The sequence below is a fragment of the Meriones unguiculatus genome, chromosome 8 (assembly GCF_030254825.1).
Source record: "Meriones unguiculatus strain TT.TT164.6M chromosome 8, Bangor_MerUng_6.1, whole genome shotgun sequence".
NCBI classification, from domain to species: Eukaryota; Metazoa; Chordata; class Mammalia; order Rodentia; family Muridae; genus Meriones; species Meriones unguiculatus.
In genome coordinates this window covers 94,815,785-94,840,590 of record NC_083356.1, presented here as the reverse complement: position 1 = coordinate 94,840,590, position 24,806 = coordinate 94,815,785, and the positions used below count along the sequence as shown (strand labels likewise).

Below are 24,806 nucleotides of genomic sequence, written 5' to 3'. Positions count from 1 at the left end.
ACAGTCCCTGTTCCCTTACTAGGGAACCCACTTGGAATCTGAGACACCTATGGGCCTCCTCTGAGGAGCAAGTCTAGGTCTTCTCTTTGAAAATTCATCAAAATAAAAATTAACTCTTTGGATAAATATCTTAATATGATGATTTGAAATTTTACATCCCATAATTATTCTCAAATTTGTATTCACTGAGGGGTTTCCTTATTTACTAACAATGACACCTGTTCTATGAATCAATTAATTTCTGATCCTTTTGCTTTTCAATTGGGTTTTTACATTTTAAAGATCCCAAATATTTTTGTTTTAATTATAACCATTCATTATCTCTGATTTTTTCTCCCTCCTTGCTTTTTCTGTATGAGACAAATATACACTAACTAAATCCTTTTCAAAATCTTCAGTATCACTCCTCCATATTGACTGTTTCCTCACACCCACTTGATATGCTCTTCCATTGGGAGCTCCTTCATGGATACAGTGTTCCCACACACATGCAGTGACATTTTCTAAGCCTCTGTGGGATAAAAGCAGTATCAACAGTGAAACACAAAACAGATTATAGGAAGGGAAAAATCGAGAGCCTCTGGCCTATAAATTCGGGTGCCAAATCAAATTATAAATACCATTGCATGGTACTTTTAGGAATTAAAGCTAAGACTATCTGTGTGTAACAACAAATCTTAAGCCCACTTTCTCTGTAATAATTCGTTTCTTTAAATAGCGAATACAAATTCTATGATCATGAGAACATGCAAAATTTAAATCAGTCCACACATTATTTTTTTCAATATATAGTAATCATAGGAAAGGAGAAAATGAGAATATATTTTAATAATTCACTTGTTTCTGATATATCATTCCCCTTTTTTGACACTGATTTCCAGTGGGTGCACAGGATTTGTTTATTGTCATTTTATTGGTCGGTTATTTAGTGGTGTCCTCTCATCCTCTATTTTCAACTAATATTGTCCTTCATAGTCTTTACAAAATAAAAGTCATATTTTCCCTTTAAATGTCATAGTCTCTAACTGATTTTATTATCTCTATATTTATATAAAATACTTGTGTATGTATAGAAAATAGGAATCTTTATAGACACTCCACCTTTCCTGGATATCATGTGATGGATATCCTGACATTCCATTTGCATAATTCTAATGTCTTATTTCCTTGCTTAATATGAATTAATACCTGTCTTCTGGGCCTTTCAGTGTTGATGCTTGTGTGGATGGTTGGTTGACTGGCTGGTTTTGCAGTTTTAGGGAATGAATCCAAGACCACATTTGTGCTAGGCATCTTGCCACTGAGTGAAATCTACATACAATGTCTTCTTCATTATGATTTTATCATTATCTCTGACATAAATCATTCCTAAAATAAAGGTTATTGAATATAAAATATGACCTTACTTAATATTAAACAAAGTGTAATGTAAATCTAAACAATTATTGGTAGATATTAGAAGACAATCTACCAGTACCACTATCCTAAATCATTAGTATAATTTTCTAACTGCATCCTAAACACTTATTATACTCACAAATAAGTGTAGCTCTCATTCCTCAAAAGATGCTTCTTTTATTTAGTAGAAGAAGATTATCACAGAAAGCTGCAACAAGTCAAAACATGGAATACAACTGGCCATGGCATCGCAACTGACACAACTACAACATAATGACGGTACATAAGGCTCGGAAACATCCTAGGAGAGGAGATATAAAAATGGTAAGAGCCAGAGGACCTAGAAGTACATTGTGAATTATGCCTACCAGCTGTCACAGTAAAGCTACATTCATGAAATCTCATGAGCATGCCTTGGTTCTGCCTAAAGAATGAAACAATTCCAACAATTAACTTTCCTGTGTAGATGGAAGATATCACATGGGGCCTCACTCGTAAGTGAAGAGCGATAAGCAATTGATACCTACTGAAAGGGAGAATTAATCTACCTCAGGGATGAACACCTGATTGGTTATCAAAAAAATGTGATCAGTCCTAGAAATATGCACACCAAAACAACACTGAAAAAAAGATCTTATTGGTATGTCTATTCATTTATATGTATATGTAATAACAACACTTAAAAAAGAGGATGTTGTAATTAAAAATGGTGTTGGGCTATATAATGTTTATTATTATTTGCCCTATGATTATCACGGTGGTGTTATTTAATTCACTTTCACAATTAATAAGACACAGACACCTATTACATTTTATAATTGCCTTATTTACCTTGGGCTGGACAGATATTTTACTTATGCTGTCTCAATACACTATCCACCGCCTAGCCCATCCAATGTCATCCTCCTTAAACATTCTCATCTAGGCTACCTTCCATCCATAATGTTTTGAATACTTGCTTATATTTGGTGTTTTTTCCCACCCACACCATCCTTAGAATCCTTTCTCCTGGCTCATGTGTTTTCTTCTCCACACTAACCCATTGTAGCGTCCTCTTTCCTCCTTTCTTCCTGTCCATCTGTCTCCTTCTAGTGATTTTCTTCTTTCCAAAGCCCAGGATCCTTAGCCATGGCTACCCCATTCTACCCTGCCCAGGTTTTAGGCCTTTAACCAACCAATCAGGTATAACGTCTTTGGCTGCTTTACATAACAAGGATAGGTGTATCATGGTAGCATCCAGACCTTGAGGGCTAGTAATTAGCATCAAAATACAAGCAACAGACCAACCTCCAACAAGAGAACTTGAATTTTTGAGTATGGGAGGTAGATATGGAAGAGGTAGGAATGTGTAATAATGTAATTATATTTTAATTAAATAAAAAAATACCAATTACATTTTAGTGACTTGCTGAAGTAAACTGATAAATAAAAATGTACATATATGATCCATTAGAGCTTGAGAAACTACTTTTTGAGATATCAAAATTAAATTTTACAGAAAGGAACTAATACTTGTTCCTATGAGTTTACAACATTAACAATTTAAATAAGTGAATATTCCACTAGTTACCAGATAATTTAAATGGTTCTAATAAATAGATAAAACAAAAAATAAACAGATAAAACTTAGATATCTAATTATGTAAATGAAGATAAAACTGCCACTGCCCTTGTACTGGGTATATGATTCAATTCTTCTAAGTATTTGTAGTATTCTTCTAAGTATTAATGTATATTATATTTCCTAACAATTTTCAGCAACATTACTACCCCTAAGAACACATTAAAATTCCTTTCTAGTCACTCAAAGTCCTTTAAAATCTGTCTTTATCCTAGCTTTCAAGGTAAAAATCTAGCAATTCTTTTTATGTCTGTGTGAGTTTTCATCAGTTAATTTCCTGATCTCATGAATCTTTATTTTTGAAAAGTGCTTTATTCCTTCTATAATCCCCTCACTCCCAACTTTTATGCAGCAGGATAACTTCTACACTTCAAAATCTTTACTTCTGAAAATAGTTTAGCTGTTCAGCAGCCAGGTCTTTTTTTTTTTTTTTTTTTTTTTTTCAACGCAGTTTATTCAGGAACCTTGAACAATCTTCTGACCCTGGGGAAAGCCAGCCCACAGCTTAAATAGCCTCAGGGTAGCCAACCTCAGCATGCCACGTGGGCAATGCAGATAGGTCCACATTTAGATTAGTAAAATAGAATGTGTGATTCTTTTTTAATTCATCTATCTATCTATCTATCTATCTATCTATCTATCTATCTATCTATCTCTTCACTTTCCATTCCCATCATAGGCCCTCCTTTCTCTCCTTCCATTCATTCCCATCCTTCCTCTCACTTTCCCCTATCCCCCACCCCCTACTTCTCAGATAAGGTGAGTCTCCCTGTTACCAACTCAGACCAGCATATCAAATTGCATCAAGACTTTGCACATTTTCTTCCCCTGTGGCCTGGTGAGGCAGTCATGCTAGGGAAAACTGAGTGAAAAGCAGGCAACAGAGTCCATATCAGAGACAGTACCATCTCCCCTTTATGGTGTCCCCAGATGTTGGCCAAGCAACCTATTGTCTATGCATGTATAAGGTACTTAGATTGAGTCTGTGTAGGGTCCTTGGTTGGTGCTAGGTAAGTTCCCCTAGGCCCAGGTTAGGCTGTGTTGGTCTTTTTGTGGACATCCTGCTCCGCCCCCCAGATTCATGTATATTTAGCCCATTCTTCAACAAGACTGCCTGTGCTCTGTCCAGTGTTTGTCTTTGTGTCTCAGCATCTGTTTTGATCCATTGCTGGACAGCTATGCTAGGCTCCTGTCTGTAGCCCAAACTGAGTAGGAGTATCATTAAGAGTGTCAGGGGTTGGCTCTCTCACACGGGGTAGATCTCATTGGTTGAAAATGAGCATTGGTTGGGCTGGGCATTGGTTGAAAATTCCCTCGATCTCTGCTCTATCTTTATACTGCACATCTTGTAGGCAGGGTAAATTTTGGTTCAAAGTTTTTGTGGATGGCTTGGTTCTCCCATTCCTCCATTAGGAGTCCAGTCTAGTTAGATGGTCTTCTCTTCAGTCTCTGTGACCCCTGCTACTAAGAGTCTCAGCTAGAGTCACTCCCATATCCTGCCTACCCAGAACTACCCTGCTGTTGGTCTCCAGCTTGTCTCAGAGATGCCTGCACCAATGACACAGGGCTTGCAAAGAGAAGAATGTGTGATTCTTAAAGACAATCAATGGTTGAACTTGTATATGACCCAGGGCATAGTTCAGTATTTGATGGATAAATTAATGGTATCATTTGCTGCAGTTATTTCTTTAATTACTTCTTTTCTTTCTTGGGCTTTTAACATAATTACATCATCTTCCCCTTCCCTTCTTTACTCCAAACCATCCTGTATGTGCTCCTGGTCACATCAAATCATGTCTTCTCCTTTCATTAACTGTTTGTAATACAAATATGTATATGTATTTGTTTATATATATGTAGGTATATATTCCTAAATAGGTAAAAATACACCCAGCTCAGTCTATATAATGTTACTTGTACCTTTGTTTCTCCAGCTCACCATTTGATGTTGGATAACCAGCTGGTATATTTCTTCTTGAGTAAGACTATTTTTCCACTCTCAGCATCCATTAGCTGACTGTAAATTTTATCTAGGGTTAAGGCGTCCTGGGCTGTGCCCTGTCCACTTTAGCATGCTTACTGTTGTTGCCCTTATTCAGTTTATGTTTAGGCAGTCTTGTTGCTGAGAATTCATGAGTGTAGTGTCTGCATTAGTAGGAGACTCAATAGTACAGCAAACTGACTGATCCTCTGGCTCTTACAATTTTCTTGTGCCTTCTACAATGTTCCCTGGATCATAGTGTGGAAGTTGTTTTGTAGATATATTCTTTGGGACTGGCCTCCACAACTCTGCATTTTATTTCTCTCTCTCTCTCTCTCTCTCTCTCTCTCTCTCTGTGTGTGTGTGTGTGTGTGTGTGTGTTTATATACGTCTCCATCAGTTGTAAAAAGACGTTTCTTTGATGAAGGATGGGAACTACACTTACTGTGGTTTCAGGTCAGTTCCAGATTAAGGGTTTCTGGATTCTGTGTCTAAAGTTCATAGTGTCTTCAGCAATACAGTCTTCACTCCTCCCTCTGGAGTAAATCAAGAACAGTAGCAATAGTCTGTAACATTTTGAAAGTCTCTTAGACAACCTTGACCAACAACTCAATGGAGGGCTTAGTGTTGGGGTTTTTGTTAGATGATCTTTAACTCTCAGAGGAAGCATTGTCAGCCCAGGTGATAAATTTTCATTTAAACGAACTCTACATATCTAAACAAAGGCATATTCAGTCTTTTTCTCTTTTTCTACTTTTTTTATTGTTCTCTCATATATTACATCCCAACTGCAGTCTCTCCTTCCTTCCTCCTCTTTTCTCCAGATCCACCCTGCCTTTACCTCCCTTCCGGAAAGAACAGAACTTCCAGGGATATGAATCAAACACAACATAACAATGTAAAATAAAACCAGGCAATCTTGATTTTCTCACATCAAGGCTTGATAAGGCAACCCAGTAGGAAAAAGAAAAAGAAAAGTGGGGGGTGGAGTCTCAAAGGCAGGCAAAAGAGTCAGAGGTCTTCTGCACATATGTCGTGGTTGTGTGCCTAGGTGCTTTTGTGGGATTCCTCCCACCGTTCTCTCTCTCTCTCTCTCTCTTCTTTTTAACATCGATTGTTAATAGTATGAATATTTATGATGTTTTCAGAAATCTTTACTGTTATTTTACACACTTCTATTTTCTAATTTATCACCACCCCTTCCTAATTAGAATCCTCATATTCTTCCCATTTCTCCAGTCAGATTGTTTTTTAAGTAACAGACCTCAATACCATTAATGGTTTTAAACTATACATTCTATAAATTTACATGATATTAATAATTTTCTTTAATATTAAAACTTCAGAGACATGTCAGGAGAGGTGATTGTTAAGGAGAAACTTCTCCACATATGCTCAACCACCAGCAATGTAAGTTTAGTAGAAAGACTGCCTTTGATAAGAACTAAGTCTTCCAAAACACCATACCTTTCAGTTCTGTTAGGTCTCGCAAAAACCCAGAACACATGGCTAATGGAGGAGCCAGGACTTTAACAGGTACTGGCAATACTGAGAAAGACTAGCAGCCAGAGTCCTGGATCCTCAGTTATTTGTCCTGGATTTCTTTGAGCTCAAACAAGTACCTTGATCTTGAACTTTCCAGTTTCTGAAACCACACAAAATGTGTAGACAGTACCCAGCCTGCCTGTGATGTTACAGTCTTATAAATAAGTCTCCTTTCACAAAGGAAGTCACAGAAAAAGTATTTTGCCTTGCTGCATCATACTTCACATTTGGATATTTAAAACCCTGCACTACAGACTTAAATTGGCAAAGTTGCATATGTTTTGGTACCTGTGGGAAAGAAGGCTCTGGTTTGGGGGAAATCAGGTTATGGCACTTCTTTGTGACCAATCTAAATGCCACCACTGAACAAATGATAAAATGAGCATTCCAAACTGATACAATGCACAAACACACTTCAACTCTCAGTCAGGCAACAGAACAACTCCAAAAAAGATGCAGAGAAGGCTGATTCTAGGGTTTTCATTAAAGATTAGGAAATCAATGCCATAGTCACTCACAGAAAGTGGGGCTTAAAAGGTCCACCCTGCCTAACTGTAGAATAAAGGTTTAACACACCTATAAGCTATTCAAATGGGTACACAGTGATCACTTACACAGTTCTTTCTCTCAGTTATCTGTGTTAGCTCAAGGCTACCGTGAGAGAAGCAGAGACATTTTGAAAAGAGGAAAATATTCATATTCTTTCCAGCGGAGCAAGATCATTTTAGAAAGATGTCCAAAACACTTTGAACTAAGTCTTATTTTCAGAAATATTTTGTGCTTTTCTAAGCTTCCTCCAGTTGAATGTCGTCAATAAAATTGCATTTATCAGAATATTTTGACCAAAGAGTAATCTTATACTTGCTAAATTAAAATCAATCAATAAATGAAAAATCTTAACTTAGTGACTTATAGATTCTAACATTTCACCTTAAATTCAAAGGTGAATGTTCATTTTATATGCATATGATGTTTATTATTATTAAGCTCAGAGCCTATTTTAGTTCAGTGGATTGAACACCTTTGAACATGATAGGAATTTTAGAAGTCACATTCATTGTGAATAATTTGGAAATACAGACACTTTAGATCTTGAAGTCATAAAGGACAGAATTTTTCTAAAATGCTTTTTGCAGGCAATGAATCTCATGCCTTCCTTTACAACTCACCATTTAATAATATACATTATCATATTTGTTAAGAATTCGCTGCTATCTAGTCCGTGAAACTGATCCTTAAAGAAAAAGTGACTTTATAATATGCCTAAGATGATTTTTACCTTTACCCTGGAGCTAAAACTCTGGTGGCCTTCGAAATGAATGTGTTCACCAGTGTAGCACGACTTAACAACAGGCTCTTAAGGCGGTTTTAAAAACTGTGTGATTAGCAAATTTATCTCCAATTGTCCACCGTCTCCACCTGCCTCACTCTAGTATCATCTCCTTTCTGTGTTAGGTGCTTGATATTCAAAGGTGATCGACTTCTGAGAGCCCAGACTTCAAATTCTGTCTGATCGGAATATCCTCCCTACACACCCAGATAGTTCTTTCTGTTCCACCAGAGAACACTGAAATGGTGAAAATTGGAAGGTATCTTAGAGTTTTACTAACTATTGTCATTTCTTCCAAAGAGACACTTAAGGCTACACAAGTATAACAGCCCCACATAGTTAAATGTGTATGAACAGTTAGATAAGATGCTCTTCTAATGCAGTAAGGTAAAAGCCACATAGTTTGGGGGTCTCCTGTTTTTTCATGCATCAGCACCTCTTTCCTCATGAGCACTCACCCCTCAGTGCAGGCAGCAGGGATCTCTCCTTCTTGTCATCACATTTGTTACACTCGCTGAAGTACAGGAGTAAGAAGACATCGACAAGGACCCACATGAGCGAAGTGGCCAGAACCACCTTGCAGTAGACAAATCTCCTCATGCTTGATTTCTAATTAACACAGGGACTGAAGACAAATGTTCCTGAGATAAATCCAAGCCACAGAGGTGAACTCCAGGACAAAAGCAGGAGGCATCCCACTATATTAGAACAAAAAAGAAAGAATTCTCATTATGATACAGGAAGAGTTTATACAAAAATGCTAGAATACAAAATAAATGACTTAGTTAATTTATTTATGCTCCTAGATATATCAGTTTTCAGGTCTTCAAGTGTAAAACTAAAAGCCATCTCAGAATTTAAAAAGACGGTTCAGGATGATCCTAACATATGGTCCCCCTCGTTTCACTGCACTGCTGGATGAGCCTTTGAGAAACTATTTGATTTCTTCAAATGGTGTTGACTTTACCTTATATCTTGTCATGTAGTCCTATATAGCACTAGGATGCCACAGAGGCACACTTACCCTGAGAGAGTTCTTTTGGCAAGCCAATATTGTATTGTAAGAGAAATCATCCTGAAATAACAATGTTCTACAGGGGCTAACAGCTGATATTTAGATAATGGGCGACTCTAAGTCTGTTCATTTGATATTACGAGGAGACCTTCTCTGCCTCCATTTTCTAATCAATGAAATAAGCATAACAATGCCATAGCTAAAGATTTGCTAGGGTTAAGTGTGATCAAGCTTACAAAGGATCTTATTGAACAATTACAAATTACCCAGGCAGTGATAGCACAAGGCTTTAATCCCAGCACTGGGAGGCAAAGGCAGACAGATTTCTGAGTTTGAGGCATGCCTGGTCAATAGAGTGAGTTCTGGGACAGCAAGGACTACACAGAGAAGTCTTGTCTCAAAACAACAAAAACAAAACAAACAAACAAAAACAAAACGAACGATTTCAAAGAAACAAAAGCTCTTAGATAATCAGTTTATCAGCAATTCATGAAATAAGTAAATGCTTGTTAGTCTTAAAAGTATTTGCTCTGTCCTGTTCCCTGTCTTCTCCTGCTTCTGATGTCTATACTGGTTACCCTTAGGGGAGGAGCATAGGGAGAGAAGAGGAAGGGAGGGTGGGACTGGAAGGAGATGGGGGAGAGGGCTATAGTCAGGATACAAAGTGAACAAATTGTAATTAATAATAATAATAACATAATAATTTTAATAATAAAAGCTCTGTTTCCTTTTTCATAAAAATATATTTGCTCTATATAGAAAAATTGAGAGGGGATGCATATCTCAGCATAGATAGTGTGTGTATGAACTATTTATCAATGAGAAACACCATACTGATGGAAAATAAACAAGAGTACACATTTGAACAAACAAACAAAAAAAACTACAAAATTCTTGAAAGACATCCAAAGAGAGGCAAACTAATACCATAGACATATTTGTTTATGTATACTGCACTGAGAAATAACTATATAACCACCCTCTGTACAATGAACACATCGGCTCTACAGAGTCTGGTTAACATTTGCTACACTTAAGATAGAACCAGTATGGGTGTGAATGTGAGTTGGGGAAGGGAGGAGGTGAGAGGAGTAGAGGGAGAGAAAATTAATCAGGATATATTATGTGAAAAAATTTTATTTTCAATAAAAGGGACAATGTAGCATCAAGTAGAGAGTATTTAGGTAGCATAGGCTAAGACCTAACTTCAGTTTCCAGTGCCACAAAATAAATGAATAAATATCAAGTAAAGTATAGATTGTTGGATGTAAGATAAATAACACATTGTTTTGGCAAAGATACTTTAGGTGAATAATACTAAGTACAAAGGTAATTGAAATACTTCACGGCTATGGTTTTGAACAGTAACACAAAATACAATTTGATGAGGTAAAGAGCTCTTTAAATTTACATAACTGATTTAGTAGACTAAGACAACAGAAATGTTGCCTGTGACAACCAATGGAAGCTAATTTAATGTTTAGTATTAAATTCAAATTCAAAGTCCACAAAGAGAGTAAAAAATAAATGAAGTAAAGATTCTAATTTCAATAACAATGTAAAATTTATATTCATTCAGATATATATAGATAAATATTTACCAAAAGACAGAGACGGATCATGTATGCAAATCTTAAAAATACATAACATTTGGGTTTGTTTTTCTTGAAAAAGAGAAAATTGAATGTTAATTATCTAGCACATTTTCTTTCTACTTTTCTTTTCTGCTGGGGTCATATGGTAGAGGAAAGGGATCCCCCTTTCTGAGGACTAGGGGAGGGGCATAGAGGGAAGAAGGAAGGAGCCTGGGACTGGAAGGAGAACAGAGAGAAGGCTATAATCATACAAGACATAATGTGACTAAATTATAAAAAATAAATTTAAATTAAAAAATAAAAACAACAGAACCAAAATATCTGGGAACAGAGGTCTTTTCTGAGACTGATACTCCAAGCAATGACCATGCCTGGAGATAACCTAGGACCCCTACACAGATGTAGCCCATGGCAGCTCAGTCTCCAAGTGGGTTCCCTAATAAGGGGAACAGGGGCTGTCTCTGACATGAACTGATTGGACTGCTCTTTGATCACCTTCACCTAAGAAGGGAGCAGCCTTACCAGGCCACTGAGGAAGACAATGCAGCTACTCCTGATGAGACCTGATAGACTAGGGTCAAAGGGAACGGGGGGAGGACCACCTCAATCAGTGGACTGGGGAAGGGGCATGGGAGGAGAAGAGGGATAACATTATCCCTCTTCTTTATATTAGATAAAAATTAATTTAAAAATTACTTAATAAAAACAAAAAACAAAACAACAACAAAATTGAAATATATTAGTACGCAAGCCTCCTATACTAGTAACAAGGGCACTTGTATTCCTATCATTGTGTGTATAGTTCTAAGCCTGCAATATGAAACAACTCAATCTAAATTTTTTTTCTCTTCCTTTGATTCTAAGATAAAAGTCATTCATTCAATTTATTCTAGGAAAAAAAAAACATACAGAAAAGTGTATATAACAATACCTACTGAATCATCCTAACTTCCCTAGCAGAAACATCTCACAGTAAATGAGTCTGAAAATGGGAGTAATACTGCCCTTGGCTCTGCCATCAAATGAAAACATGACCTTAGGCATCTTGCCTCTCTGTGTGCTTCATTTTTTTTGATAACATCTTTTCTGCCGAATCCACCTCCCCACAATATGATGAGGCTCAAGCGAGATGAAGGAGAATATTTCAAAGAAAAGTGTGATTATTATTGCAACAAAATCTGAAATAATTTAATATTAAATATTAAAATGCCCAAGATAAGTCATTTCCTAATAAGAGTCTGGCAATTGAGGTTATGAAGAATTTAATTTTAACTTCAGTTATGAGAGAAAGTAAAAATCACATCCTATTGCTACTTCAAGAATTATGTAAATTACCCCACTCCCACAGACTGTTAGAGATGCACAGCAAATCTGCAGGGCTGTGAGATGTCCAACTCAGCCATCTCAGTGATAAAACTTAGGAGTTGTATATCCTTGTCTACTTATAAACCACTCTTGCTATATATATGTCAAGATTCTTTTTTTATGTGTAACTAAACTGTATCTCTACCTGGAAAGCAGCCTCTTATTCTCTGGCATTATGGAATAATTGTCTTATATCTGTACTCTAATACTCCTTATGGAAACAAACATGGTCGAATAGAAAAATGGCATAGCACACACGACAACTAACCAATACCAGCACAGTTGGTAGCCTAGATTTATTTAAGAGAATCAGTGTTTGTATTATGTTTTTATTCCAACATGCTCCTACTTATTTGAAAATATTGGGGTGTTTTTTTGTTTTTGTTTTTGTATTTTGTTTTTTTTCAGGGAATGAAGAAAGCAAACTTCTGCAATGTCTCTGACTGATCCATCATGGAGCATTAACAATCTGGACAAACAGTTTCATCTGGCTGCTTTTCAGGTTATTTCAAAAACCTCTCAGCACAATTATTTCCCACTTTATTTTCCATTCTCTCTCTCTCTCTCTCTCCCCCTCTCTCTCTTTTTCTCTCTCTCTGTTTGAGTAAATAGAAAAATTGAGACAGAATCTTGCTATATATCCTTGGTGGGCCTTGGCCTTAAAATATTCCTGCCTTGACCCCCTGAATGCTGGCACTACAAGCACACAGCAAACACCGTGCCTAGCAGCATTTTGCTCTTTCAAGATATTGCTCTAGGGAAAAAAGTTTCAAGACACAAAAAGAGCTATCAAGATCAAGCAACTTCTTAGCAAGTCACATTTCCTTCTTTCTTGAAACAAAATAATATCTGAGCTATTATGAGACTTTTATCTACAAATATAAAGTCTTTTCCTACTTTTATTGAAAAAAAAGATTTCAAACATAAAAATGAAACCTAGATAAATTTAAGGTAGTTGGCAGCAACCATATTAATATAAAGAGAATAATCTTGTGAGGGGGTTGGTTGGTTGTTTTGTTTTTCAATTAGAAGGTTATTATTTCCCTGGGGAATCTAGCTTAGTTGCCATTAGACATTTTTATCTGTAGGCATATATTCTCTTTAGTAGAAAACTGCATGATGAGAGAAAAATTTTTTCAATCTCGTTTATGAGTCTGTACTTAAAGCTGCCAGAGTGTTCTGGAAGCTAGTCTGTGCTTGCTGAAAGGGCCTCCAGAAGTTTCAGGCACTTGGCAAGCTTAACACTATAGACAACTACAAAAGCACTGAGAGTGACCAAACAGTTATGTACATTTCCTTTGTATGACCATAAATCATAGACTAGAAATCAAAATTTATACTGATTCTAGCTCCAGATATGATTGAAAGCCTACTGGCCTTTGGGTAGCCGACAGTAAATAATTAAATACACATCTGGAGAACCCACTCACAGCCAAAATAAAGTTTACTTAGAAAAAAAGCACCAATAAAGTTTACTTAGAAAAAAAGCACCATAAAATGGTATATACTAAGACTCAAGGAGCCAAACAAAAGTAAATGCATGTCTTTTGTGTAAAGACTGTGGAAATGAAAGAAGTTTTGTTTCCTCACTTGTATCTGAGCAAAGGAAAAATAGGTCGTAATATTAAACTCAACCAATAGGAAACATACTCGCAGAAACGTTGTACAATAAACACACATATATACGTATATATGTGTGTGTGATCCACTCCCAACACTCATTGTGTATATGAATTAATTAAAGTTACTTGAATGTTTATTGCTTTTTTCTGTCTATAAAACATAAGCAGTAGCAGCTACCACAAAAAGCCGAGATAAATATGAATAGATTAAAGCGTGTAAAACTCTTGCAAAGCTGCGTGCCATGTGAGAGGGACTCAGTGTGTATTAGTTACTAGTATTATTAATAACAGAATATTATTTTCAGAACTAGCATGAAATAAAGGGTTAACTATGAGGACACTCATGCACCTTTTCGGACACAGTGCATATCCAGTGTGTGACTGATTAGGGACTTAAAAAATAAAAGCATCATATGCCAGAAATACTGCATTTAATAAATATATCCACTGAAGAAGTAAAAGTTACACAGGGTTTTTTGATACTAAAAACTCATTAAAATTTGTGCACTTGAGATCTGTCCATTTTTACTTCTATGAAAATTAAGCTTCCCTTGTAAGGTAAAAACAAATATGATTCTCTGATCTCATCTACTTCTGGTTTATCAAAGAATTATAACAAATAAAAAGCTTACATCTATTTACTGCCTTTCTGATCTCATCTGGACTTTTATTCTCCATGACAATCACTTGGGCCTCCTGGATGTTTCTTAATTATGCCAACTATACTTTGCCTTGGGGCATGAGCTCAAATTATTAGCTCAAGCTTGTGATATGTTGATGGATCCCTTGCTCTTAGTCCCTATCAATACACACTAACATAATTGTCCTCTTCCTATGCCCCTTATGATTTTTTCTAAACATCTATCTACATTATATTGAAAAATGATTTTCTCCATTGTATCCTGGCATATTACAAAACACTTTCTATGAGAACAGGGTTTCATATCTCCCATCTATGCTCTTATTTACTCTAAAATATTTAAATTTTTAAACCCCAACACCACTCATTACCTCACTCCACCAATATCTAAAAAGGCATATGGTCTTAACTCATAGTATCTCAGATGATGACTATATATAAAAATTTCACCTTTAAGGAGGTAATTATGAGTCAGCAAGAGAGCTCTACAAGGATAGTCAGTTGTGTCCATGGCTGAATTCTATCCATTGATACCACAAGTGGCAGGAAAGAACCAGATCCGAAGATACGTGCTGTAGTGTACACATACAAACCGATACATACACAGAGTCACACACAAACACACACATACACCATTCTGAAAATACATAATCTTTTTCAAACAAATATAGATAGATAGATAGATAGATAGATAGATAGATAGATAGATAGATAGATAGATAGATAAACAAAGAGAAAATGAGGGATAAATAAAGTGTTATGGGTGAGTCTTGATCCATAACACTGGTAGTTCTTGTAGAAGAAAAATGAGTAAAGACATTCACACAATAAAAGCCACAAGAAAACAGGGCTAAAGACAGCCATGTAGCCAACACACAGAAAGCTCTAAGAGGGCCAGCAAGGAAGTTGAGCAAGCTTGACACAAAGCCTATGAACATAACTTTCATCCTTGGATCCATAAGGTGAAAAGAAAAACCCAACTCTTGCAAATTCTTCCTGACCATACATGTACCATGGCAATGAGCCTCACACACACACACACACACACACACACACACACACACACACACAATAAAAATAAAAACATAAAAAAACCTTTAATAATAGAATAAACTTTAGAAGAATAAATTTCTATTGTTTAAGCCACTCATTCAGTTATTGCAAGCCCACCAAAGCAATATGCCAATTAAACCAAATTTCCCCCACACTGCTCTGATAAATAAACAGGTTAACATGAGTGCTCTCCATTGCTGTGAACAACACTGAACAAAACCAACTGGGGAGGGTTATCTGGATTATAGGTTATAATCCCTCACTGAGGGAAGCCAAAGCAAGAACTCAGGGTAAAAATGTGGCAGGAACTAAAACAGAGACCTTGGAGAAACACTGCTTACAAGCTTGCCTCATCTGGAGAATTCACCTTGTTTGTAATATAATAAATAGCTGCCCAGTATTGGCACTGACCACAGTGGGCTGGGCCCTGGCATATTGATCATTAACCAAGAAAATACCCCACAAACTGGCCTACAGGCCAGTCTGATGGAGGCAGTTCCTTAAATGTGTCTTGATTCCCAAATGACTAGTTTGTATCAAATTATCATTCTCATTTAAATATTCACATTATAAATCTATGAACCCATGCCACAATGAACTTCCCTTGTTTCACAACAGTATTTCAGCAGTTCACATACAAATCAATCCACCCCTTAGGAAATTTCCCACTTCTTTTCTCTTCCTTCTACTGGCATCTCTATGTTTGTTACTCAAAAGTCATTACTATGCTTCTAAGTTAACAGACCAGATTAAACACACCCAGAAATTTTAAAACTGCCAGATTGAATGTCTACTTGCTTGCTTCTATCGCTGCCCATGAATCTGCAAGTACAATCATTTCAATGAATCAAGTGTCTCTTCAGAGTGTAAAACCTCAGTTCTTATGTATTCAAATACTGTTGATGTGCTTGTCTTGTCTGATCCAGTTGCCTACTAATGGGTCCTTGTTACCATAGAAAGATCCTCACATTAACTGTTTTCTTAAAATAAATTCATTTGATTCTATATCCTCCTTCAGCCACAAATATATTCATCTGTTTACATCTACGGCACTATGACCTGAAGAAAAGGGTACAGCATATTTCAGAACCCTGCTTTCTGGACGACATCTTCTGTCTATGTTTAAAATATGCACTGTCTACTCTGGCCTGGCCTGAAATTCTTGTGACATTTTCAAGCACTTGCTTTATCTGAGTAGAGATCCAGACAGGAAACTCCCTCAGGCTACTGGCAACAATGTGGGGCTATGATACAGCTGGTGGCATCCTTATTCTGGCTTGCAGTAGCTAGTCTGTTTAACCCTTTGTTTTCTGATCCAAAATTCTCCTAGCATTGAGTAAGTACCTCAGGCGAAAATGTTCCCAGTTACCACACTGAACTCAACACAGGGACAGCAATCTCAAAAGATCTGCTTGCTTCATTCTGTCACTTTTATTGTGGTTTTCACCCCCATCTATTGTGGGCTCTTCAAGAGTATTATGGAAAAAAATGTTCTAAGGGATATCTGATACTTGACAAATAAGACATCAGTCTTATAAATATTAATAAACATTTCTTAAGAACCACAGCGCCAAACCTGCTGGGATTAAAGGCGTGTTCCAACACTCTTGGCTTCAAGTTTTCTTTACCAGACTTTTTTGACAGTTGTGTTGACAGTGAGCAATCTTGAAGAACTCAGTGAGATGCAATCTCCAGGACAAAGAGAAGTTTTCCTCCTTGCTATGAAATGCTGAGTCCCCACAAAGTGATCTTTGACATTGTCATTTGGGTTTCTGTGGTTCCTCTCAGGTTATTCTATTGTTTTCCCTGCTTTAAAACCTGTTAGTATGCAGGCATCTAGAGAGTCTGTTCGCAAAAGCTCCATGAGATTTGAGAGGTATGCAGTTAAGATCCAAATGCATTGGTATGCACACTACTTGCTGTGCCATGCTTTGAAAAAAAAATGTCTTTTACTCTAATGTAGGAATTTGTTCTGCAAATATCCATGAAATAGCAACAAACTAACTTATAGAATTCTACGTAGAGCAAAATAAGATTCCAAACCTTTTATAATCTGAGGTAATCATACACACAGAGAGAGAAAAAAATCAATCTGGTACATATGTGTGATTTTAAGCATTATCATATTTACAGAAAGTTTCTAGAAAGATATATTTGCTACACTTAGTGTAGTAGTTTGAAAAAACTGGCCCCTATCGGCTGCTATATTTGAATGTTTAGTCAGGGAATGGGACTATTTGAGAAGGATTAGGAGGTGTGGCTTTACTGGAGTATGTGTGGCCTTGTTGGGGGAACTATGTCAATTTGTCACTGGAAGTAGACTTTGAAGTTTCAAAAGCCAAAGCCAGGTGGTATCTCTCTCTTCACATTGCCTGTGGATCTGGGTGCAAAATTCTCAGCTACCTCTACAGCACCATGTCAGCCTATGTGCTACCATGCTCCTCATCATTATGGCAATGTACTAAACCTCAGAATCAGTAAGCAAGCCCCAATTAAACACTTTCTTTTGTAGGAGTTGCCATGGTCATGGTGTATCTTCACAGCAATAGAAAACTGACTAAGATAGAATTTGGAACCAGGACAGTAAAGAATTGCTGTGATAGACCTTATCATGAGTTTAGGGGAGGATTGTAGAAGGAATTTGAAACTTTGCATTAGAAAAGCCATTGGATGATGATGAGATCTTAGTAGGCTATTTTCTAGGAGTTTAGGAGATAAGAATATTGAAGGCAACACAGACAGTAGAGGCTTCTGAGGTTTCAAGAGGAAGTTTAAAGAGTCTATCAGGTCAATTTTGTTTATTCTGAATTAAGATTTTTGGTTCTGGTTAGCTGGGCTTAAGAATAAGTTGTGATTAGAACGAGAAAAGAACTACCAGAGTGAAACCTTCACATTGCTGTGATACTCGATACTGGTTAGAGGAGCTAAGAAATTAGTGGTAATTAAGAGAAACCAACATGAACTCAATGGCTGGCTGTTTGACCTCCCCTTCCCCCCAAAACCCTCCCCCCCTCCCGAGGGAGGAGAGGCCTTCCTAGGCCACAGAGGAGGACATTACAACCAGTCCTGAAGATACCTGATAAGCTAGGGTCAGATAGAAAGGGAGGAGGACCTCCACTATCAGTGGACTTGGAAAGGGGCAGGGAGGAGATGAGGGAGGGAGGGTGGGATTGGGAGGGAATGAGGGAGGAGGCTACTGCTGGGATAAAGAAGTAAATAAACTGTGATTAACATAAAAATAATTATTAAAAAATAAAATCATAATGCTTCATAAAAAAGGGAGAAAGATAGAAAAACCAACATCATTGACATGAAACCTTTTGGAAAGTGTTTCCTGAGAGTCAGCAAACAGAAGCTGTGTTCTGGGCATGGCCAAGGTTGAATCTTGTGCTGGAAGCTGAACTCTGAAATTTAAGAGTCGCTACAGTGGTGCTGGTCTTGAAGGCTTGAATGGGTTGATAGAGAGGCTTACTCAGCACTATGTTGTAGGGTTAGAGTCCCTGAAGAGAGCACAGAAAAGGCTGCTGAATAAAGTCCAGCACAGTCGCAGCAGAAGAACCAGCGTTTAGAAGATACCATTACAGTGGAATTATCCCTAAGAATGGTAGCAGCAGTAGAGTGGAGCCAATTAGAGCCTAGCAAACAAGCCATGTATGCCGCAGAAGACAAAGTGCAGAAGTGGCCCGAGCTCCTCTTTTAGAGAAACCGAGAAAATTGTTAGTGAATTCCAGACATTGGATATTGAGTTATTAACATTGTTAGGAGTTCAATTTTGCTTTGATCTGATACTGACTGTGCCCTGGATCTTCTCTCTTGACTTAAGAAACTATTTAACTTAATTTTGATTTTTAGAAGAGGTCACAGTTCAGAGACTTGGAACTTTTAAAAGAGATTTTGTCCTTGTTTTTACAGTGGTGAGGAAAAAAAAGAGAGAAGGAAGAAGGGAGTGAGGAAGGGAGGGAGGGAAGGAGAGATTTTGAATTTTTAAAGAGGCTGAATATTTTAAAGGAACTGGACATTTACTGTGTTTGCATTTGTAAAGACTGTGAAACTTTTAAAAGTTATTTGTGCTTTTAATGTAAGATCTTGGGGATGAAGGAGAAGATTATGGCTTAATGAGTGATGTGTTTTTGTGTCAAGCTGACATGGAGGTCAATTGTGCTAGTTTTATGTCACCTAGACCCAAGCTAAATTGAGAAAAGGTTCCTGAGAAAAGAAACTTCAATTAAGGTAAAGACTTCATAAGATTGGGTTGTAGCAAGCCTCTGGGGTAATTTCTTAATTAGTGATTGGTGGGAGTAGGAGCAGCCTGTTACGGGTGGTGTCATCCCTGAGCTAGTTGGTTCTATAAGAAAGAAGACTGAAAAGATCAGTAAACTGCACTCCTCCATAGCCTCTACATCAGCTCCTGCCTCCAGGTCCATGCCTCGTTTGAGTTCAAATATGCCCTTCTTCTCCAAGGTGCTTTGGTCATGGTGGTTCATCACTGCAATAGCAGCTCTAATACATGTCGGTACCAGAAGTAGGATCTTCTCCTGATGTTGCCACTCCATTTATTCCATTTTACATTGGGCATTTCTTTAAACTTTTCATCGCCTTGAGCTCGAGTCTTAAATGCATTACATTTATTGGTGCTCCTTTTTACTTTGAACTGTATGTTTTATAATTTTTCTTTAAGTTGGACTAAATGCATTTTACATTATAGGGATATGATTATAAACCTAAGGGTGCCAGAGATTAAATAAGAATAGTTTAAATAAGAATGGTCCCGATAGGCTCATTGAATGCTTAGTCATCAAGGACTGGCACAACTTGAGGTGGATTAGGACATGTGGCCTTATTGAGGGATCTGTGGCCTTGTTGAGGAAATGAGTCACTGGGGGGCAGGCTTTGAGATTTCAAAGGCCCTAGGTAGGCCTTAAGTCACCCATTTCCTGCTACCTTCAAATCTATATGTACAACTCTCAGCTACTTCTCCATTACCATGTTTGCCTAAATGTGCTGTACTACCTGTCTTTACGATAACAGACTAAGCCTCAGAAACTCTAAGCAAAACCCAATTAAGTGTTTTCTAAGAGTTGAGTTGCTGTAGTTATGGTGTCTCTTTATAACAATAGGACACTGACTAAACAATCAGTAATCTCTTAGTATTAAACTTGAGATAAATTTTCAATTAGTTTTAAGAATTTTTGGTGTATTTGCATTACTTTAACTATTACTTAAAAGTAAAGTATTATTTTCATGCATCTTATACAGAGAAACAAGTGTCTACATAAGTGTTAACACTATGCGAGGCACTAAAGATAAAAATCATGTAAAAGAACATACTTCTCGTATTTTGGATTAATATCCAGTTAAGGTGCAGGTAAGCGAGAACACTGGGATAGGAATTGGATAAGAAATAAAAGTGAAATACTTAGAAGATGTGGAACTTTTGTTAAGGGAGAGTTCCACTGCATAATAATTAATGTGGAAAGAATGTAACAAGGAATAATGGGTTCAAAGTAGTAAAATAATGGTAGTCTTACAGAAAATATTCACACAAAGACAACTTTACAAATGTAATGTTTTTTGTCAAGTCAGTAAGTTGTACATTAGCCTTTCCACAAAGAGCGCACACTGCATATCTACTCTACGAAGGCAGTGTACCGATCAAAAGCCAAAATACATGAGATGATTCTACTAGTAACAGATTATTAGCAAATGATTATACAACTAAGTCTACATGAAGGGTGCTTCTAAAGAGCAGTGTAGGTCCATCACAAAGAAATTAATATTACGTTATTTAAAACAATTTGTCAACTTGAAATTTACTCAAAAATCATTGATGTGTTTAGCATCTATAAATATTTATCTTAGAACTTGCCATCAGTGGTTCTAGTTCACTCATTGGTAGTCACCAAGATGGGAAAACAAATCTCAAATATCCAATTGTATATAAAACCTAGAGAATTAAGATAAAACTAGAACATTAAAAGAAGATAAATGCTTTTATTGAGTTGTCAACTCATTACACATTCTTAAGGTCAGTTTTAAGGTCTAGCTGACCCTAAGGCCTCTAAATTTTTCCTGACAAAAAGAAAAAAAAAAGATAACGAATGTATTACAAGTGCTTTCTTTGAAATGTGGAAGGCAACAGGTATATTCCTTACCTAGGTGTTCTCTTCAAAACGAGTGCATTCAATTATAGAAAATAGTGAAGTGTAATCTAATTTGCCAAGGAAATCATCTGCGTCACTTCAGCTCTTCTGATTTGCAATAAATGAGAGATTCGAGGAAAGATGAGTTAAAGTAAACCAGAACTTTCAGGCACACAGGACCGCCAGCACCACAAATGAAAGGGTGCAGGAAGTGGCCTTGCCACAGATTGCTCTGGGGTACACCAAGCTACACAAATGCAACCAAAAATTGATTTTCTTGCTTACGTATTTAAGTAATTGTTAAACAGAGCTAAACAGAACTGAGTAGCAGAAGTACTAATGGGTTAAATATTTGATTGCTTCAATTCCAAAAACCCTCATTGAATATTATACAGACTTCCTTGTTAATTTGTTTTACTGGATATTTTTTCTTGAAATTTTTTCTGGTGGAGCTATTAATCATACATTAAGCACTGAAAAATAGGCAATTAGAAGGAAGAAGTAAATAAAATTAAAAACTGAATAATTAGAATATTGAATAATTAGTCTCCAAAATTAATTAACCACACAATAGAAGTGCTATATCCCCCCAAAAAGTAAAAATGTGTGCTCTTATCAGCAAAGTAACTGTAATTCATTATCAATAAAACTAGATATTGTTGATCAAGCTACAGCACTGCAGTTTAAAACAGTACGTTAACTAATTTTAGCAAACACAGAAATGCTATAAGATAAAGAAATTTGCTAAAATGCAGGAGGAAAGATAACACTTATTTGTATTTACAAGATTTAACAGTGAAACTGGGAATATCATTTTGTGTCCCTACATAAGCAGACAATCTATAAGCAGAGCAATACTTTTCTAGCAACATCACCCCTTAATTGAAAAGTGTGCTAAGAACTATAAATTAAAATTAAACTTTATTTTACACAAAATTCTGGTTTAGTAATGGGTTATTTGAAGTGTCTTAGCTATTTTAAAGGTGTCAATGTAAACTAATTAAAAACATTTTTGGAGAGAAATAGAATGTATTAAAAGTAAGATTTTTAACAGTTTCTGACATTTTTTTAATGAGAGATGACTTATTAGGAGTGAAACAGGAGCAACAACGGTCTGGGATCAGAGATTTAAGTCACCTCAAATACTGTATTTCTCATGTCTAGTTAAGTAATAATTTTATCCCTTCTCAAGTCTCTGATGAGATTGAAGACCAGATAGTTATAATTTCAGTTAGGCTTAAATTGTTTAGAATTAAAGAAAATGTTTTAAGGTCTAGAAACTTGTTTTCTAAGTTGATAGATAAAGGCAAGATATGACAGAGAATGATTTAAGTTCAAAACTTTAGACTCACCTACCTAGGATAGACAGTATTTTCTTAAAGATTGCCAAATACAAATTAGTTACTTTGAATGTAACTTTTTTGCCTGAGTGTTTCCTAGTTGTTCTTACTGTGTGTAGTTTATTATAAATAAATGAAGTCCATATGCAAAAAATATTAAGAAATACCTATCAACCCAAAAGATTCTTTCATATAGTTTTTTAATATCTATATATCTATGTATCTTGATAATCAGTTCATTTTTAAGTTTCTTAATGTACTTATGTAATGTATTTAGAAATATATTTATAGAAATTTTCAAATATATTAGTCTTAAAATAAAACTTTCGTCTAAAAAATTCATTTAGAATCTCTTTTTAAAATTTCATTGTAGATAAAAAGCTTTAATGTCAAGATATTATAACTACAATCTCTATTAAAAGTAAGTAATATATGAACATATAGTTATTATAACATGTTACATAGCTATGGGAAATATAAGGAAAATTTTAGTATCATAAGGGGTGCAGCCTTGCCAGGCCACAGAGGAAGACAATGCAGCCAGTCCTGATGATATCTGATAGGCTAGGGTCAGAGGGAAAGGGTGGAGGTCCTTTCCTGTCAGTGGACTAAGGGAGGGGCATAGGGGGAGAATAGGGAGGAAGATATGATTAAACTTCTATGTTATGTGGTAATTGTATTTGTGCAGATGTGAGTATACGGACAAACAGAGCTAGCATGAGATCAACAATAGTGGAGACAAACAGGCCAGGGACTCACAAGAAGGAAAATGAGACAAAAAAGACAAGCAGAATCTCCCACTAAATAAAGCCAACTTTACACCATCTCTTTGAATTTGTTGCCATTATTGCAAAATACATATGACTCTGAAATATAATATTATTACAATTTTACATTTCTTTGAAGAAAATGGCTAGATTTTCAAGCTTACATTTTCATAGAAAATCTGTAGCATTGTTATTGTTATTGTAAATATGACCTTTGTTGATATCGATGGCTCTCTCAAAACCCATCAATATCAATAGTCAAAGTGATAGTACTAGCTATTTTTTTGTTAACACAAGCTGGAGTCATTTGTGGAAGAGGTAGCCTCAACTGAGAAAATAACTTATTCAATTAGCCTGTGGGCAAACAGATGGTACATATTCATGATTGATGTTTAATATGGGGGGGGTGTCTATCTGAATAGTAGTGATGTCAGCCTTAGGTTGGTAGTCTTGAGTGCTATAAAAAAAAAAAAAAAAAAAGTCTGAGCAAGCCAGGAACAGTAAGCATGTCAACAGTTCCTACCATGCTTGAGTTTCTGCCCTTCCTTCCCTAGATGCTTTATTATAAGCTATGATATGAAATAAGCCCTTTCCCTCTCATGTTGCTTTTAGTCCTAATGTTTATTACACCTATAAAAAACATATCTAAGTCAGTGATCATAGAAAATTAGGGATGATATTTGCTTCTAATTCCTCACACTGTTAGAAGTCTAAATGATGCTCAACTCCAAGTAATGTTTCAGAAAGAGATAACATGACTCAAAAACTTATTTGTACACTCACATAAGGAAACAATGATACATGGGAAGACATGTCTGCTGGAACCACAACATTATTACCATTACATGTTTGAGGCTAAAGTTGCATGATAATGGAGGCATCTGAAAACTGCAGTGAGTTGATACAAGAGAAAAGTGTGGCATGCTATCAATAGAATACTGTAAATAAGAAATAATAATTATGACTGAGATAAAAATAGGAATTATCAGATTAAAAAATAAAATCAGCACAAGCAAGGAGGTCTCCATGTTAAAAGCAATCAAGGTATTTGATGTTATCCAAAGAAAAGTTTAAATATGAAGTAAATAATTTATATAATCTGTAGTCCTCTCATAAAATTCTATTCTCGAATGTTACTCCAATTGACCTTACAACTATTTCAATGTAAGAAGGGACATATCTCTACATTTCTACCATCACTATATCACAACATTTACAAAGGAACCCACTTCTGACAAGTTTTCTTCAGAATTACCTATAAATGATCTCTGCAGTAAATTAGGAGAAAGAGAATTTTTAAAATTATTTTTATTTCTTCTTTTTTATTTATTTTATTTATTACAATTTATTCACTTTGTATCACTGCTATAGCCCCTTCCCTCATCCTCTCCTTG

At 36.2% G+C, this 24,806-nt stretch overlaps 1 protein-coding gene across 3 annotated transcripts in view; it reads right to left on the bottom strand.

The window, feature by feature from the left end:
* The window catches only part of Galnt13 (polypeptide N-acetylgalactosaminyltransferase 13), a 590,130-nt gene that overhangs the window by 497,997 nt on the left and 67,327 nt on the right, over positions 1–24,806 (bottom strand). For all 3 annotated transcript variants that reach the window (XM_060390179.1, XM_060390181.1, XM_060390180.1), the window contains exon 2: positions 8,334–8,573. In XM_060390179.1, the coding sequence (XP_060246162.1) occupies positions 8,334–8,475 (142 nt within the window). In that variant the 5' untranslated portion in view covers positions 8,476–8,573. The remainder of the gene's footprint in view (positions 1–8,333; positions 8,574–24,806) is intronic.